Here is a 15,912-nt window from a genome sequence, read left to right as displayed (position 1 = left end):
TTGAGATTAAGTGATTTGCTCAGGATCACCCAGCTAGGAAGTGTTAAGTGTCTGAGATCAGACTTTAACTTAGGTCCTCCTGACTTCAGGGCTGGTGCTCTATCCACTACACCAACTAGCTGCCCCTCAATCACTTTCTTAGTCATTTAAGGGACCATTGAATTCTCGAGTCATTGTGGTAGTTTTGGAGTCAAAAAGTGTTCCTGTTTAAGCTTAGAGTGTTACAGAATATTAAGCTTAGAATGACTACAGAAGCATTTACAAATAAAGTTGATCTTCAACTTTGATAGGAGTAATATTCCTAGAAAATGGTGCAAAACTAAAAAATTTAAATGTTGATACATTGAACCTATGGAAAATAGGGTGTTAAGATTCTGTGACAACCCAAACAGTAACCTTTCACTAGAGATCACTGAAGTTATGCTTTTGTACATACAATTCTTTATATACCTTATAACTATATACCTGTACCTATGACACAGTACCCATGAAATAACCCATAAAATGCAGTACACAGAATAAAACTGGTAACATGCAAAACTTTTTTTTTTTTTTAATTAAACTTTTTTTTTTTATTTATTTAGTTTTTAGTAGCTTTTTATTGACAATATATGCATGGATAATTTTTCAACATTGTCCCTTGCAAACACTTCTGTTCCAACTTTTCCCTTCCTTCCCTCCACTCCCTCCCCTAGATGGCAGGCAGTTTTATACATATTAAATATGTGATAGTATATCCTAGATACAATATATGTGTGCACAACCATACAGTTCTCTTGTACAAGAAAAATAGGATTCAGAAGGTAAAAATAACCTGGGAAAAAAAACAAAAATGCAAGTAGTCCACATTAATTTCCCAGTGTTCTTTCTCTGGGTGTAACTGATTCTGTCCATCATTGATCAATCGGAGCTGAATTGGGTCTTCTCATTGTTGAAGATATCCACTTTCATCAGAGTATATCGTCATATAGTATTGTTGTTGAAGTGTATAATGATCTCCTAGTTCTGCTTATTTCACTTGGCATCAGTTTATGTAAGTCTCTCCAACCTCTCTGTATTCATTCTGCTGGTCATTTTTTAAGCTTTTTATTTTTCAAAATATGCATGGACAATTCTTCAACATTAGCCCTTGCCAAATTCTGTATTCTTATTTCCTCCTTTCTTTCCCCCTTTCCTCCACTAAGCGGTAAGTAGTCCAATATCTGTTAAACATGGTAGAAATATATGTTAAATCCAACATATGTATATATATTTATACAATTATCGTGCTGCACAAGAAAAAAAGAGAAGCAAAATAAAATGTAAACAAACAAGAAGAGTGAAAATGTTATGTTGTGAACTACACTCAGTTCCCACAGTCCTCTCTCTGCATGTAGATGACTCTCTTCATCATTGAACAATTGGAATTGATTTGAATCATTTCATTGTTGAAGAGACATGCAAAACATTTTTCTTGTATGTTATTATTACCTAGGGTTTTGTGAGGTTTTCTGTTAATATCTTAAGTTTTTAAAATTGACTTCAGATAATATTTGTTTTCATAATATATGAAATCTACAGTACCATAAATAATTTAAAAGCAAATAAAATTCTTAAAAGTAAAACATTTTCATTTTCAAAATTTGTTATTAATCTTACATTTTACTGTGTTAGATGGCAGTATGAGTGTGTTGTATGCCTTGCTGCCGTAAACTTCTCTACGTTGGCTTCTATCTGAATTCAGAGGATAGGTTAATGGGACTTTAGTTGCTGCTATCAAGATGCCAAGACTGGAAAGGTCTTGACATCATCTTAGAGCTTAAAGGACTTGTTGTACACTCTCAGGGCATAATCAGGGAAAAAATTTTAAAGGTAAACTATGAAAATATGCAATAGATACATGGAGAGTTCTTTAAAATGGTATAGTGAATAAGACCAGAGGAGGGTCTAGTAGAGTACTAGCCACTCAACTCACTTGCAAGCATCATACCTCATTTTTTCTTTACTGTGTATAGACATGAATGTATGTGATTGTTACATGAAAGTAAAAATGAAGTTAGTAATAAAATGATGAGAATACTTGAGGACTGACTGTATTTTATGTAATTTTAGAATCATTAATGGGTATTTATTCTTTCACTAAGTTAAAAAAAAGCAAAAATAAGGACCTCTTTCTTATTCCTTAACATTTGTCATAGTTCTTTCAGATAATCTAACTAGCACAGCATATTTTAGCTAGGTTTTTCAGTGTTGCAGATTTTATGAAAATTGTTCCCAAATATATTTATTGTGTCTTAAGTTCCTTCTGGATTTAAAAAAAAAAAAAAAAAAAAAAAAGCCCTACCAGATTTTTCTTCAGATTGATACTTATAGACTTTGCATTTCAATTGTCATGTCAAAATTAGTTTACTACTTTTATATTGTACTGAAGATATTTATTAAAGTTAATTTCCACCTCTTTGTTTCTCTATGAAAGAGGGTAAACCAGAAAAATTTTCGGTGGGTCTTTTGGATCCTCCATTTCGTGTTGGAGTCCCATTTAATATTCCACTGGAGTTGCAGGACGAATTTGGTCATACTACTCAACTGGCAACTGATATTAAGCCAGTTCTTGAGGCAAGGTAATTTGAGAAAATAAATTTTAATTTTCTTTGTTATATTTATTCAAGACTTATTAACATTATTCTTATACTGTTTCAAATGATAGAAAGATTTTAAATTTTAGCATTTCTTATCTATTTGCTTTTGTTACCATAGAAAATATTTTTTCTTCTGGTTTCCCAGTGCCTAACTTAAACTACCATCGTTCCTCTGTTACATAGCTATAGGGATGTCTTTCACCTTCCCCATGCCTGACTACTCAGACCCCACTGCCAAGCTTCCTGCCAATAATTCCTTTACTCATTCCCCTTTTGAATGGAAAGTGACTTTTTTTTTTTTTAACCACCTTTGCTGAAGGGAACCCAGAATTCATACTACATTTGTACACTTTGTTGTATTTGCCAATGGCAATGGGTCAGTTCCTTCAAGTTCCCTGTTCTGTTGAATAAACACTTAATGATTTATCTCTTGCCCTGTATTGTTTAGTAATTTTAAAACATTTCTCTTTTCCTGCCTATAGTGTAAAATAATGCTTATGTGCAGAGATTCTATATTATAACTTTTATGTTTTTTTACAGTCCTTTTTTGAATAGTATAGGCCAGTGGTCCTCAAACTTTTTAAATAGGGGGCCAGTTCGTTGTCCCTCAAACTGTGGGAGGGCCGGACTATAGTAAAAACAAAAACTCACACTCTGTCTCCTCCCCTTAGCCCATCTGCCATAACCTGGCAGGCCACATAAATGTCCTCAGTTCACCACATCTGGCCTGCGGGCCGTAGTTTAAAAACCACTGGTGTAGGCAGTGTAAACTTTTTGATTTGTCATGTTGTCATGGTGAATCCAAACTTACAGAGTGGAACACATATAAATTCTGTTGAATGCAATTAATAGATCAGTTGAACAAATGTTTAATTCTATCACTAGATACTGACATTGGCCAGGGATTGGTAATATTGAATGTGATTGTATGGTCCATAATATAAATGATGAATACTTAAAAAAAAAAAAAAAAAAAAAAAAAAAGATACTCTTAGAATTGTATTGTAGGTTTGTTAGGACACTAAAATAACTTTTTTTTTTTTTTTTTTTTTTTTTTTTTTTTAAACCAGTGGCTTGTCCTTACAATATGAGGACATAAGTAAAGGACCAAATTGTGTAATTCGGGGGGTTACTGCTAAGGGTCATGTAAACTCTTATCAAGGCAAGGTAAGCCATGTATCTTAGTGTTATATTTTAAAATGTATTGATGAAGCAATATGATATGAGAGCAAACTTTTTTTTATATTGATTTTTGAACATTTCTTAAAGTAGCTATAATTTTTGATATTTGAAAAGATATTTGAAAAGTTTCATATATCATCAATTTCTTGGCATTTAGGAAATTAAAAAATATGATGGTTGAAGAGTCCAGGTTGTTTGCTATGGAAATGTTACTGTTTAGAATAATTATTGTTCCAATATTCTAATATAAAAAAGGAGATAAATTGATGAATTGAAAATTTCTTTCCTTTTTCCCCTCATTATAATGATTTTAATTAATTTGTTAAAGCCTCAATTCCTCTTTGCATCAAATATACTTACAGTTTCTTCCTTAATTATCCTCCACAAGAAGTCTTTCAATTTGAATTTTTTCTATTCTTCTGAATAAACTATTAGGATGGGGGTGAATGGGAGAGCGTGAATTTTTCTTTTTTGTACAAATTACATATTTGTTCATAAAAGTTTAGCTAACTTAAAATCCAACCCCCTCTCCAAAATTGATTTAGAAACTGCAACAGATGGAATCTTGGTGAGAAAATTAAGAAAAAAGACCAATGAGTTATTTTTCTAGCCCAATATAGAGAAAAAAATACCTCTTTGGATATTGATAACTTTTTTTAAGTTGTCCCTAAATTGGTAAATGGATGAACAAGTTATAGCATATAAATATGAAAGAGTTCAAGTTTAACTTCTTAATGTCAGAACAGAGTTTAAGAGTTAATGTGAAAACATAAGAGGTGAAGGACTCAATGCAGCATGAGGCTGGATTTGGGGCATGGACAATATAAAAATTGATTTTTTCTGATTATAGAGGTGTATAATGGCTTTTGGGGTTTGTTTTTGGGGGGGATGGGAGAGCAAGAAGACAAATGATTAAAGCAAAATACTTTGGAAAATATTCAAAATTTTACAAAAAACATCTTTTAGTATGTACAGTATTGGAGAAAGTTGTTTATTAATTTTAAAACATTTATAGTTTCCTGCCTACAGTGTAAAATAATGCTCATGTGCAAATATTTTGTATTATACCTTTTTTTTACAATTCATTTTTGAACAGTTTAGGCAGTATAAATTTGTTGACTTTTAAAGTTAGTCATAGTGAATCCAAATTTATTAAATGGAACACACATAAACTCTGTTGAATGTAATTAATAGACCAGTTGTAGAAATAATTAATTTTATCAGTAACTACTGACATTGGCCAGGGATTGGTAATATTGAATGTGATTGTATGATACATAATGAGAGAAATTAGGTAAGGAAATGCTAGTTGTATCTGATTTAAGGTAAACTTTTAGTGACAGATAGCTCTGAAGTTAAAACCTTTCATAAACCAGATAATTTTTATCTTCTGCAGATTTTGTTCATGTCAAAGCAACCTCAGTTGCTTGTTTGTAAAGTGGCAGGATTGGATTAAATATCTTGAAAGTCCTTTCCAGCTATATTCTCTAATTTTTTCCAATGACCTTTGGTATATTAAATTGTCACCATGATAAGATGTCACTTTGCTTCTAGCATATATTTGAACGTAAGTGAATTGAGATTAGTATGAATCTTCCTAGATTAAAATTTTCTAGGAAAAAAATTTGTACTTTTTATAATCTTGAAGGCATTGGGAAAAATTTTGGCTGCTGAAGCATAGCATGTGTAAGTCACTTAATCTCTCAGTGATGAAAATGTTGCAACTCTGAAACTATTGAAGGGTGGACCAAAATTGTTGGAGAATTTTTCTCACTGGACATTTCGTCTATCAGTAAAATTAAAGTGTCTAACCCCTTTTTTCAATGGGACCTTTCCTTATCCTAATCTAAGGCAGTAATAATATTCATTTTATTATTAGAATTACATATTATTAATCCATTTACTCTTTAAGTTTTCTAAGCTTTTTACCCCAGTGATTAGAAAAATCACATAAATTGGTAATAGGTAGCAAGCAAAGTTAATAATAATTTTATCTGTTTCAGTTACTTGTGTTTTTGGCTTATCTCATTTAATATGTATTCAGTACTAATTTTGGTTATTAAATAATATAAATCAGCTTTATTCTGTATGTTTTATATCAGTATATGCCGACTTTAATAAATATCAGGTTACTATATTAATTTTCTGTTGAAACTTATTTTGAAACATTAAATACTTCAAATTGCTTTTGGAGACTATTCAAATTCTTGTGTATTTAATTTAATTCATGAAATGTTTTTTTTCAACAGAACTTTAGTCTGAAGGTTATTCTACCAGGTTTAAAAGAAGAATCTCAGATTTTGAAAATTCGATTACTTCCTGGTAAATACTACTTTTAAGAGAAATTTCTGATAATATTTAATAATTTTTAACTGTGCATTTAACTTTTTAATAACATTCTTTCTAGGAAGACCAAACAGTAATATTGAAAAATGTTTCCTTCCCATTCAATTTTTTGAAATGAATATAATGTGAAAGAATATATCTTTGGTAGAAAGCACTATGAGAAGGATATTTTGAGGTATATTTGGCAATGGAAGTTTTCAGCTTGAGGCTGAGTTCTTGGTTGATTCTGAGTGTTGATTTAAATGACCTTTTAGATTCTTTGATAGAGGAAAGCTTTTAGGCTCAAATTTATTATTTTCTAATGTATTTTGTTATGTATAGTCATTCATGATCTTATGAGGTCTTTCTTATATTGTAGAAAAAGTGAGTATATGTGTTTGTGCACACACATTATAGCTAATAACCAAATTATAGGGACTAATTCCCATACCTATTTTGGGAAAAAACTTTCTTGTCCCACACACAGTATTATCTCTAAAATGACCGAGTCGTATTAGATGGTTTTTGAGGTTTCTTAGATGTTTGATTGTTGCTAGAAAAAAAGGCAATTTTTACTATTATATGACATCTTTTGTACTTTACCATATAAATATCTTGTCAGATTAGTCATGAAGAAAGTGTGTTGAACTATAAAATTCTACAAAAGTATAAGGGAAATGTTGGCTCAAATTTTGCAAGGAGTTGTTGGTTTTATATCATTCTTCATCTATGTAGTAAATTGTGATCAGCAGTTAGCATACATTTATTCAGAAGTATTTAAAATCATGTTCAGGTTATTGAAAGAATTTAAATGTGGCATGTTTCTAGAAAAGTATGATTATATAATTTGGGAACGATAATTATATGTCACTACATTTACATATAAACACCAAACTTTTGTAAATTTTGTTTGGCTAAATAGAAGTAGAGAATTATTTAGATTTTTCCTTTTGGAGAATTTAAAATTTTTAGAAAAAATCTAATAAAGTAAAAATGATTTCCAGTGGCACTCTTTTTTTCCCCTTTATTTTTCTTCGTTTGTAATGTAAGTTTTTCCATTCACTGCTGTGGTTACTTGGTATTACTTGACAGTTTCAGTATTGTTTTGAACCTTTAAAATTGAATGAATTAATACATTAATTATGCCAGTATAGTATAATAGATGGAATGCCTATCTTACACCTAGTAAGACCTAGATTGAAGTTCTACTTCTGAAACATTGTGTTTCTCTGACTTTGAGCAAGGTACAACTTCAGTATTCTAGGTAACCCATAAAGATTACAATCTGCTGAGAAGATACCATCTTGCATTAGCATAGGTAATTTCTTTACTTGAGCATTTTTTTATAGCAAATCATCCCCATCTTCTATCATTTTTCTTTAAAAAAAATTTCAGAGGAAAAATAAAATTACAGAGAAATCTCAGCTTATAAATAATATGAATCTTGGTCTATAAATAATATATGTTAATGCATGGAATGTCGATAGATAGCATTTGTCATTTGGATAGAAATAATAAAATATGATCTCTTGGCCTCTCTGAAATATTTTTTTTCAATCTTATGAAAATAGGTACTTAAAATACATGAAATAATATTTCCATATTTGAAGTTGTAACTTGATTCCATATTGGGATTTTTCTCATAGGACCTCCTCATCAATTGAAAGTGAAACCAGATTCTGATTTTCTGGTCATTGAAAATGGAACAGCTTTTCCATTTCAGGTAGAAGTTTTAGATGAATCAGGAAATATCACAGCACAGCCCAAATTGATTGTTCATTGTAAGGTAAGTGAGTGGGTTTTTGTCTTTAATTTTCCCTTTCTAGGTAACAAAGACCACATATTTTATAAAGTTGGTGATGTTGTGTACTGTTATAGTTGCTGGATGTCTGAATTTTCAGCATTCACTAGATTTTGACTGAAAATACAAAATATGGCCATAACATTAACATGTCTTGAGAGATAGTGCTCAAAAAAATTGTTAAGTCCTTTAAAATCTTAGCAGTTCTACATAGTTCTTTTGAGAAGTGGATTTTTGTGGAAAATGATATTTTTTGTTTTTCTGACAATTTCATCACAGTTTCTCCAGTATAAAGACTAAGGGTAGGAAAGGGAGGAGATATAGATGAAGAGAAATGGAAAGAGAAGTATAAAATTAGTGAGAGTATGATTTCTATTTTGAAATGTTTTTATTTTATTTTAGCATGTTAAAAACTGCTTTCACTCAGAAATGAGTTCAAACTTATCAGCATTTTAAATTTAAATTATCAACGTTTAGGAGTAAATGTACACATATTTATAGATAACCTATGTATATAAAACCTATAGTGTTCATTTGAGCAACTTTATTAGAATTTTATGAATAATGATATAATTTTGATTTGGATTCTTAAATTAGCTTGTATATCTCATATAGTTTTTAGGTGCTCCAAACCTTCCTGTCTACAGTGTGGATTGTAGTAATGCTGGAACTAGTATTTTAACTGGACCTCCATTTCATGTACAGAATATAAAGAAAGACCACATACTTAAAGCAAGAATTGAAATACCAGTAAGTTGCTATTATTGTTATTAATAGGTTTTTTAATAGCATTTTATATACAGATATATAAGGATACATTTTGTCAATATATAACCCCCCCTCAAAGATATGTTTTCACTTAATAAAATATATAGACCAATGTGCTACTTGGACCATGAAACACTGTTGTCTATTTCTATCTATTCTATTTGTGATAGAAAAAGTCATACATGTTATTGTCCTGCCACATATATCTATTTTGTATAATTTTTTTTAGAAAGGAACTCATACTGAAATAAGAGCAAGCTGTTATAATTTGAATCATTTTGAGGAAACATATGTATGATTTTCTCATATATATCTAGTTCCCTGCCTTTGCTTTCTTGGATTCATTATTAATACTGAGTATATGTGCTGATAAAATTACAATCAGGTTGTTAAAGTTTTTTTGTATTTTGTTTTTTCATTTGCATGTAAAAAATAATTTTTTTGAATTCTAAATTCTCTTCTTCCCTTCCTTTCTCCCTCCTTGAGAAGGAAAGAAATTTGATACAAATTATACATGTGCAGTCATGCAAAACATTTTCATATTAGCCACAATGCAAAAAAAACCACAAAACAACTTCCAAGAAAAGGAAGTTTTGAAAGTATGTGTTGATCTGCATCCAGACTCCCATTAGCTCTTTCTCAAGATTCCATCATAAGTTCTTTGAGATTGTCTTGGATCATTATAATGCTGAGAATAGATAAGTCATTCATAGTGGTTCATTGTACAGTACTGCTGTTACTATAGTGCAGCTTTCTCCTGATTCTATGCCCTTCACTTTACATCAGTTCATCTAAGTCATTCCAGGTTTTCTGAACCCATCGTGCTTGTCATTTCTTATCACACAATAGTATTCCATCACATCCATATAATACAACTTTACAGTCAGATCTTGATATATGATACATAACAATTTAATATTAGAATCTTATTTTCTCCTAGACTATTCCCCTTAGTCCTAGAATAATCAGAATGATTTTTTACATTATAAGTTTCCTGAGGACAAGTACTGGCTTTTGCCTTTGTTCTGTATTTAATGCAGAGTAGACATTTAGGAAATGCTTATTGGCTGACTTATTTCCTAGGATAAATTTTTTTTTTTTTTTTTTAAATAAATAATAGCTTTTTAGGGACAGCTAGGTGGCACAATGGATAGAGCACCAACCCTGAAGTCAGGAGGACCTGAGTTCAAATCTGGTCTCAGACACTCAACCCTTCCTAGCTGTGTGACCCTGGGCAAGTCACTTAACCCCAATTGCCTCAGCAAAAATAAACAACAAATAAATATATAATAGCTTTTTATTTTATTTTTTATTTTTAAATTAATTTTATATTTATAATTTTTTGACAGTATATATGCATGAATAATTTTTTTTTATAACATTATCCCTTGTATTCATTTTTCCAGATTTTCCACTCCCTCCCCTAGATGACAGGCAATCCCATACATTTTACATGTGTTACAGTATAACCTAGATATAATATATGTGTGTAAATCCAATTTTCTTGTTGTAAGTTAAATATTGGATTACGAAGGTATAAGTAACCTGGGTAGATAGACAATAGTGCTAACAGTTTACATTCACTTCCCAGTGTTCCTTCTCTGGGTGTAGTTGTTTCTGTCCATCATTGATCAGCTGGAAGTGAGTTGGATCTTCTTTATGTTGAAGATATCCACTTCCATCAGAATACATCTTCATACAGTATTGTTGTTGAAGTATATAGTGATCTTCTGGTTCTGCTTATTTCACTCAGCATCAGTTCATGCAAGTCTCTCCAAGCCTTTCTGAATTCATCCTGCTGGTCATTTCTTACAGAGCAGTAATATTCCATAGCCTTCATATACCATAATTTACCCAACCATTCTCCAATTGATGGACATCCGTTCATTTTCCAGTTTCTAGCCACTACGAAAAGAGTTGCTACAAACATTTTGGCACACACAGGTCCCTTTCCCCTCTTTAGTGTTTCTTTGGGATATAAGCCTAGTAGTAGCACTGCTGGATCAAAGGGTATGCACAATTTGATAACTTGTTGGGCATAGTTCCAAATTGCTCTCCAGAATGGCCAGATTCTTTCACAACTCCACCAACAATGTATTAGTGTCCCAGTTTTCCCACATCCCCTCCAACATTCATCATTATTTGTTCCTGTCATCTTAGCCAATCTGACAGGTGTGTAGTGATATCTCAGAGTTGTCTTAATTTGCATTTCTCTGATCAATAGTGATTTGGAACACTCTTTTCATATGAGTGGATATAGTTTCAATTTCATTATCTGAGAATTGTCTGTTCATATCCTTTGACCATTTATCAATTGGAGAATGGTTTGATTTCTTATAAATTAGGATCAATTCTCTATATATTTTGGAAATGAGACTTTTATCAGAACCTTTAACTGTAAAAATATTTTCCCAATTTGTTACTTCCCTTCTAATCTTGTTTGCATTAGTATTGTTTGTACAGAAACTTTTTAGTTTGATGTAATCAAAATCTTCTATTTTGTGATCAATAATGATCTCTAGTTCTCCTGGTCATAAATTCCTTCCTCCTCCACAGGTCTGAGAGGTAGACTATCCTCTGTTCCTCTAATTTATTTATGATCTCATTCTTTATGCCTAAATCATGGACCCATTTTGATCTTATCTTGGTATATGGTGTTAAGTGTGGATCCATATCTAATTTCTGGCATACTAATTTCCAGTTTTCCCAACAGTTTTTTTCAAATAATGAATTTTTATCCCTAATGTTGGTATCTTTGGGTTTGTCAAATGCTAGATTGCTATAGTTGTACCCTTTTTTGTCCTTTGTACTTAATCTGTTCCACTGATCGACTGGTCTATTTCTTAGCCAATACCAAATGGTTTTGGTGACTGCTGCTATATAATATAGCTTTAGATCACCTTCGTCTGACTTTTTTTTTTTTCATTAATTCTCTTGAAATTTTTGACCTTTTATTCTTCCATATGAACTTTGTTGTTATTTTTTCTAGGTCAATAAAATAGTTTCTTGGGAGTCTGATTTGTATAGCACTAAGTAAATAGATTAGTTTGGGGAGTATTGTCATCTTTATTATATTCTCTCAGCCTATCCATGAGCACTGGATGTCTTTCCAAATATTTAAATCTGACTTTATTTTTGTGGCAAGTGCCTTGTAATTTTGTTCATATAATTCCTGACATTTGTTTGGAATGGAATTTCTCTTTGTATCTCTTGCTGTTGCAATTTATTGGTGATGTATAAAAATGCTGAGGATTTATGTGGATTTATTTTGTGCACTTTTTATTTTCAAAATATATACAAAGATAGTTTTCAACCTTCATCCTTGCAAAATGTTGTGTTCCAAAATTTTTCTTCCTCCCTTTCCCCCACTTCCTTCCCTAGAGAACAAGTAATTGAATATATGTTAAACGTGCAATTGATAGATAGCTTTCTCATTTGAGAAATGTGACTCATGGCTTTAATCAACTTCTGGTATGGGTTAGGCAGTGATTTTTATTGATGTAAATGTTAAATTTGCTTATTCTTTAATCAGTTTCCTTAAGAAAGCCTTTATAACTTCTGCTTTCCTAAGGAGAAAACTCTGGAAATGGTTATAAGCTGAAGATCTATAATTTCTTGAATGAATGAAATGTTTTGTTTGGGGATTTTTGTAAAGCAATTGGAAATAAGTGATTTGCCCCAGGGTCACATATATAGTAAGTTGTAAGTGTCTGAGGTCAGATTTGAACTCAGTTCCTCCTGATTTTAGGACCAGTGCTCTAACCACTGTGCCACCTAGCTGCCTGTTTAATTTAATTTTCTAGGGAAACTAAGAAGTAAGTTTTTAATACACTTTCACACTGGGTTCTTAATTCTAATGGTATCCTCAGCTCTTCAGTTACTAAGTCTTTGTTTATTCTTTTCCAATGTTCTCTAAACATCTTTTTCTTTTTCAGTGAGCTGAAAAAGTTCAGATCTTCATCATATTTTTCTCCTGAGTATTGCAGTAGCCTCTTAATTGGTCTCTCTATCTCAAAATCCCTTCCTATTCCTATCTCCTTTAACTAGTCAGCAAAATGATTTTCCTAAAAGAGCATATACCCATGTTGGACTGAGATCTACCACCCAACCCAGGCTTTGGCTGGTTCAGGCCTCTCGTTTTACTTCTGGGTTTAAATATAAGTCGTTTTTAATTTAAAGCTCTTTGTAGTTTAAGACTCTACTTTTCAAGTCTTGTTATTCCATTATTTCCCTTCACACATGGTATAGCACAAATGTTACACATATGATTATAATGTTGATGGATAGTTCAAATGAATTAATAATTCTGGCAAAATTTCAAACAATGTATCAAAAAAATATGGCAATATATTTAGTACTCCATACTCATAGTCTCATAGTCCTCTATCTCTGAAGCAAAAGGAGGCACCTTCTCATGTTTCTTTTTTTAGTTGTTAAAATTTTGCATCAGTGTGTCAATTGCATTGTTATTTTTCTTTCCATTTCCTTCATTTTTGTCTTTGTTTGTATTTTTTTTTTTGTCAAAAGTAGACTTTCCATTGTACTTATCAGAAATGCATATGTGCTACTATTTAGCCATTTCTAATAAATGTATAAAGGATTCTAATATCATTGCCTTTTGAAAAAGTTTGATATTTTTCTAAACTCACAATATGGTATAAGGTGACATTGTAGGAAATAATAAAAGAGTGGAAAAGTTAGCAGGAAAATTTATTTCATAAAATGATCAAGTTGTTGTTCAGTTTTGTATTTTTATTGTTTTTTCCTACTAGAGTTGTAAAGATGTACAAGCTATAGAGAAAACTATCAGATTGCTCCCCAGTAGCCATGTTGCAAAACTGCAGATATTCAGTGTAGAAGGACAGAAGGCAATTCAAATCAAACACCAGGATGAGATTAACTGGATAGCTGGAGATGTCATGCACAATCTCATTTTTCAAATGTACGATGAAGGAGAAAGAGAAATTATTCTAACATCTGCTTTAGCTGAAAAAATTAAGGTAAGTCTCATGATAAAGTTCTTTCCCCAAAACTATTTTATTATAAACATTTTATACAGAGTCTCTTTACAACCAGTAACATATTATTCTTATGTAGATTTCTTATTAGGAACAAAATTGGTATCAAATACAATTCTAATTCAAATGTAGTAACTATAAATATAAATTTGAGGAAAAGGCTATTGGTGAATTTTGTCATTAAGTTAGCTGTTTTTATTTGCCAAAAATTCTTAGTTAAATTGTAATTTGATACTTTAACAGAATCTTATTTGTTTGCATTTTGTCTTTTATCACTTTTTCTATTTCTTCGTGTAATAATTATTACCAGTTGGGTAACAGGTTGAATAGGGAGTTTGGTGTGTATCATTTGAGCCCTACTAGGGCTAACAAATGATTTGGTGGTCATGCAATAGAATGGCAAACTCCTGAATTGTGTTAGGGGGTATTGTGTGATGAATAACTTAACTGTATTTTTTTTCAATTTACATTATAGTCATGGTGTTTATGATTTCCTGGTTTTGCTTATTTCATTTTTTTATTACTTCATTTCAAATCCTATTTTTCCTCATTATTTCATATTTTTTGTTTCTTGGAATACTGTAATTTTTTTGTATTCAAGTTCTACCTATAGCTCTTCCCTAGTCAATAGACATTTCCTTTGTTTTCAGTACTTTATATAAATTTAATAAATTTATATAAATTTAATCCTTGCAGCAATCCTTTGAATTTGTGGTGTAAATATGATTCCCATATTATAGATGAGGAAAATATCCCTTATAGATCCTTTTTAGCTTGCTCAAGGTACTTTGTGCATGATACCATTTGAGACACAAATTATTCAGAAGAGTAAAAAAATTTCCTGCAAATGCTAAATTTTATGGTTTAATAGTTTTTATGACTGAAAGTTTGGTTATTCCCACTATATTACATATCTAGATTTCCTCCCTGAGAATTTTGCTTAAACTATAATATTCCAGGAATATAACAAGTTTCTAATGGTTTATGTGTGCATATGTATTTGTCCACATAACCCACACAAATGTGCATTTTTCTCTTCTAGGTTAATTGGACACCTGAGATTAATAAGGAACAGTTGCTGCAGGGTTTCCTACCTGATGTACAAGTACCAGCATCTGTGAAAGATATGAGATATTGTCAGGTTTCATTTCAGGATGATCATGTGTCATTGGAGAGTGCATTTACTATAAGGTCTGTACATTTTTCTGTTTTTCAAGTATTTTTAAGTTAGTATTTTTTAAAATGATAAAAAAAAAGTTTTTTGTTTTTAATATATACTCCTATTTGTACTAATATATATATATATATGAAATGTACATGATAGAAAAATATCAGTTTACATGAAATACAGTAGGTTATTTCTAGAATTGAGCTTTTCTGGAAAATTTTTTAAAAAGTCTTTGGAAGTCATATAGTTAGTATATAATAAGTCACAAAATCTTTATTCCCAAGGTGTTAGAATAAACAGTATTTAGAAGATGAATTTCCAGCATTTTTAGTTGATTATATAAAAAATGTAAAATGTAGTCTCTGACCTCAAGGAACTCTTACTGTTAAGTTGGGAAGAAGACAGGCAAATAGACATGTGCAAACCTGTTATATGTAGGATAGATAGGAATAGGAAATAATTAAGAGAATGAAGTCAGTAGAATTGAGGTGGGTTGGGAAAGGCTGCTTGCAAAAGATGAAATTTCAGTTGGAACTTAAAAGAAGCTAGGGAAGTCATAGACAGAAATAAGGAGGGAGAACATTCTAGGCATCAGAGAAAACCAATAAGCATGTGTCATGTCTTGTTGATGGAACAGCCAGGAGGCCAGTGTCATTAGATCAAAGTGTATGTGATAGCAGGGAAATAAAGTATAAGAGGTAGGGGAAAAGGAAGGGACTAAGTTAGGAAGGACTTTCTGTTTTGTTTTGTTTTTCTCCTCAATAGCATTTTTCCAATTACATGTAAAGATAGTAGTCACTAGTTTCTGAAACCTCAGAGAGGTTGAAGAAGATGAGGATTGAGAAAAAGCCATTGGATTTGTTACCTAAGGGATCATTGGTAATTTTGGAGAGAGTAGTTCTGGTAGAATATTAATAAGTTCTGAAGATAGATTGTAAAAAGAGAATGGTAGAAAAAGTAGTTACATCTATTTTCAATGGCCTTTTGAGTTGTTTAGTCACAAAAGGAAGAAGAGATAAAGAATGATAGTGG

The 15,912-nt window shown here is 31.2% G+C and overlaps 1 protein-coding gene across 8 annotated transcripts in view; it reads left to right on the top strand.

Annotated features, from left to right (window-relative positions):
* Positions 1-15,912, top strand: part of SMCHD1 (structural maintenance of chromosomes flexible hinge domain containing 1) — a 244,010-nt gene that overhangs the window by 64,665 nt on the left and 163,433 nt on the right. For all 8 annotated transcript variants that reach the window (XM_074276007.1, XM_074275999.1, XM_074275986.1 and 5 more), the window contains exons 20-26: positions 2,456-2,600; positions 3,689-3,785; positions 6,050-6,122; positions 7,772-7,911; positions 8,542-8,676; positions 13,467-13,694; positions 14,755-14,903. In XM_074276007.1, coding sequence (XP_074132108.1) covers positions 2,456-2,600; positions 3,689-3,785; positions 6,050-6,122; positions 7,772-7,911; positions 8,542-8,676; positions 13,467-13,694; positions 14,755-14,903 — 967 coding nt within the window. The remainder of the gene's footprint in view (positions 1-2,455; positions 2,601-3,688; positions 3,786-6,049; positions 6,123-7,771; positions 7,912-8,541; positions 8,677-13,466; positions 13,695-14,754; positions 14,904-15,912) is intronic.

The sequence above is a fragment of the Sminthopsis crassicaudata genome, chromosome 1 (assembly GCF_048593235.1).
Source record: "Sminthopsis crassicaudata isolate SCR6 chromosome 1, ASM4859323v1, whole genome shotgun sequence".
NCBI classification, from domain to species: domain Eukaryota; kingdom Metazoa; phylum Chordata; class Mammalia; order Dasyuromorphia; family Dasyuridae; genus Sminthopsis; species Sminthopsis crassicaudata.
This window is presented reverse-complemented; position numbering and strand designations above follow the sequence as displayed.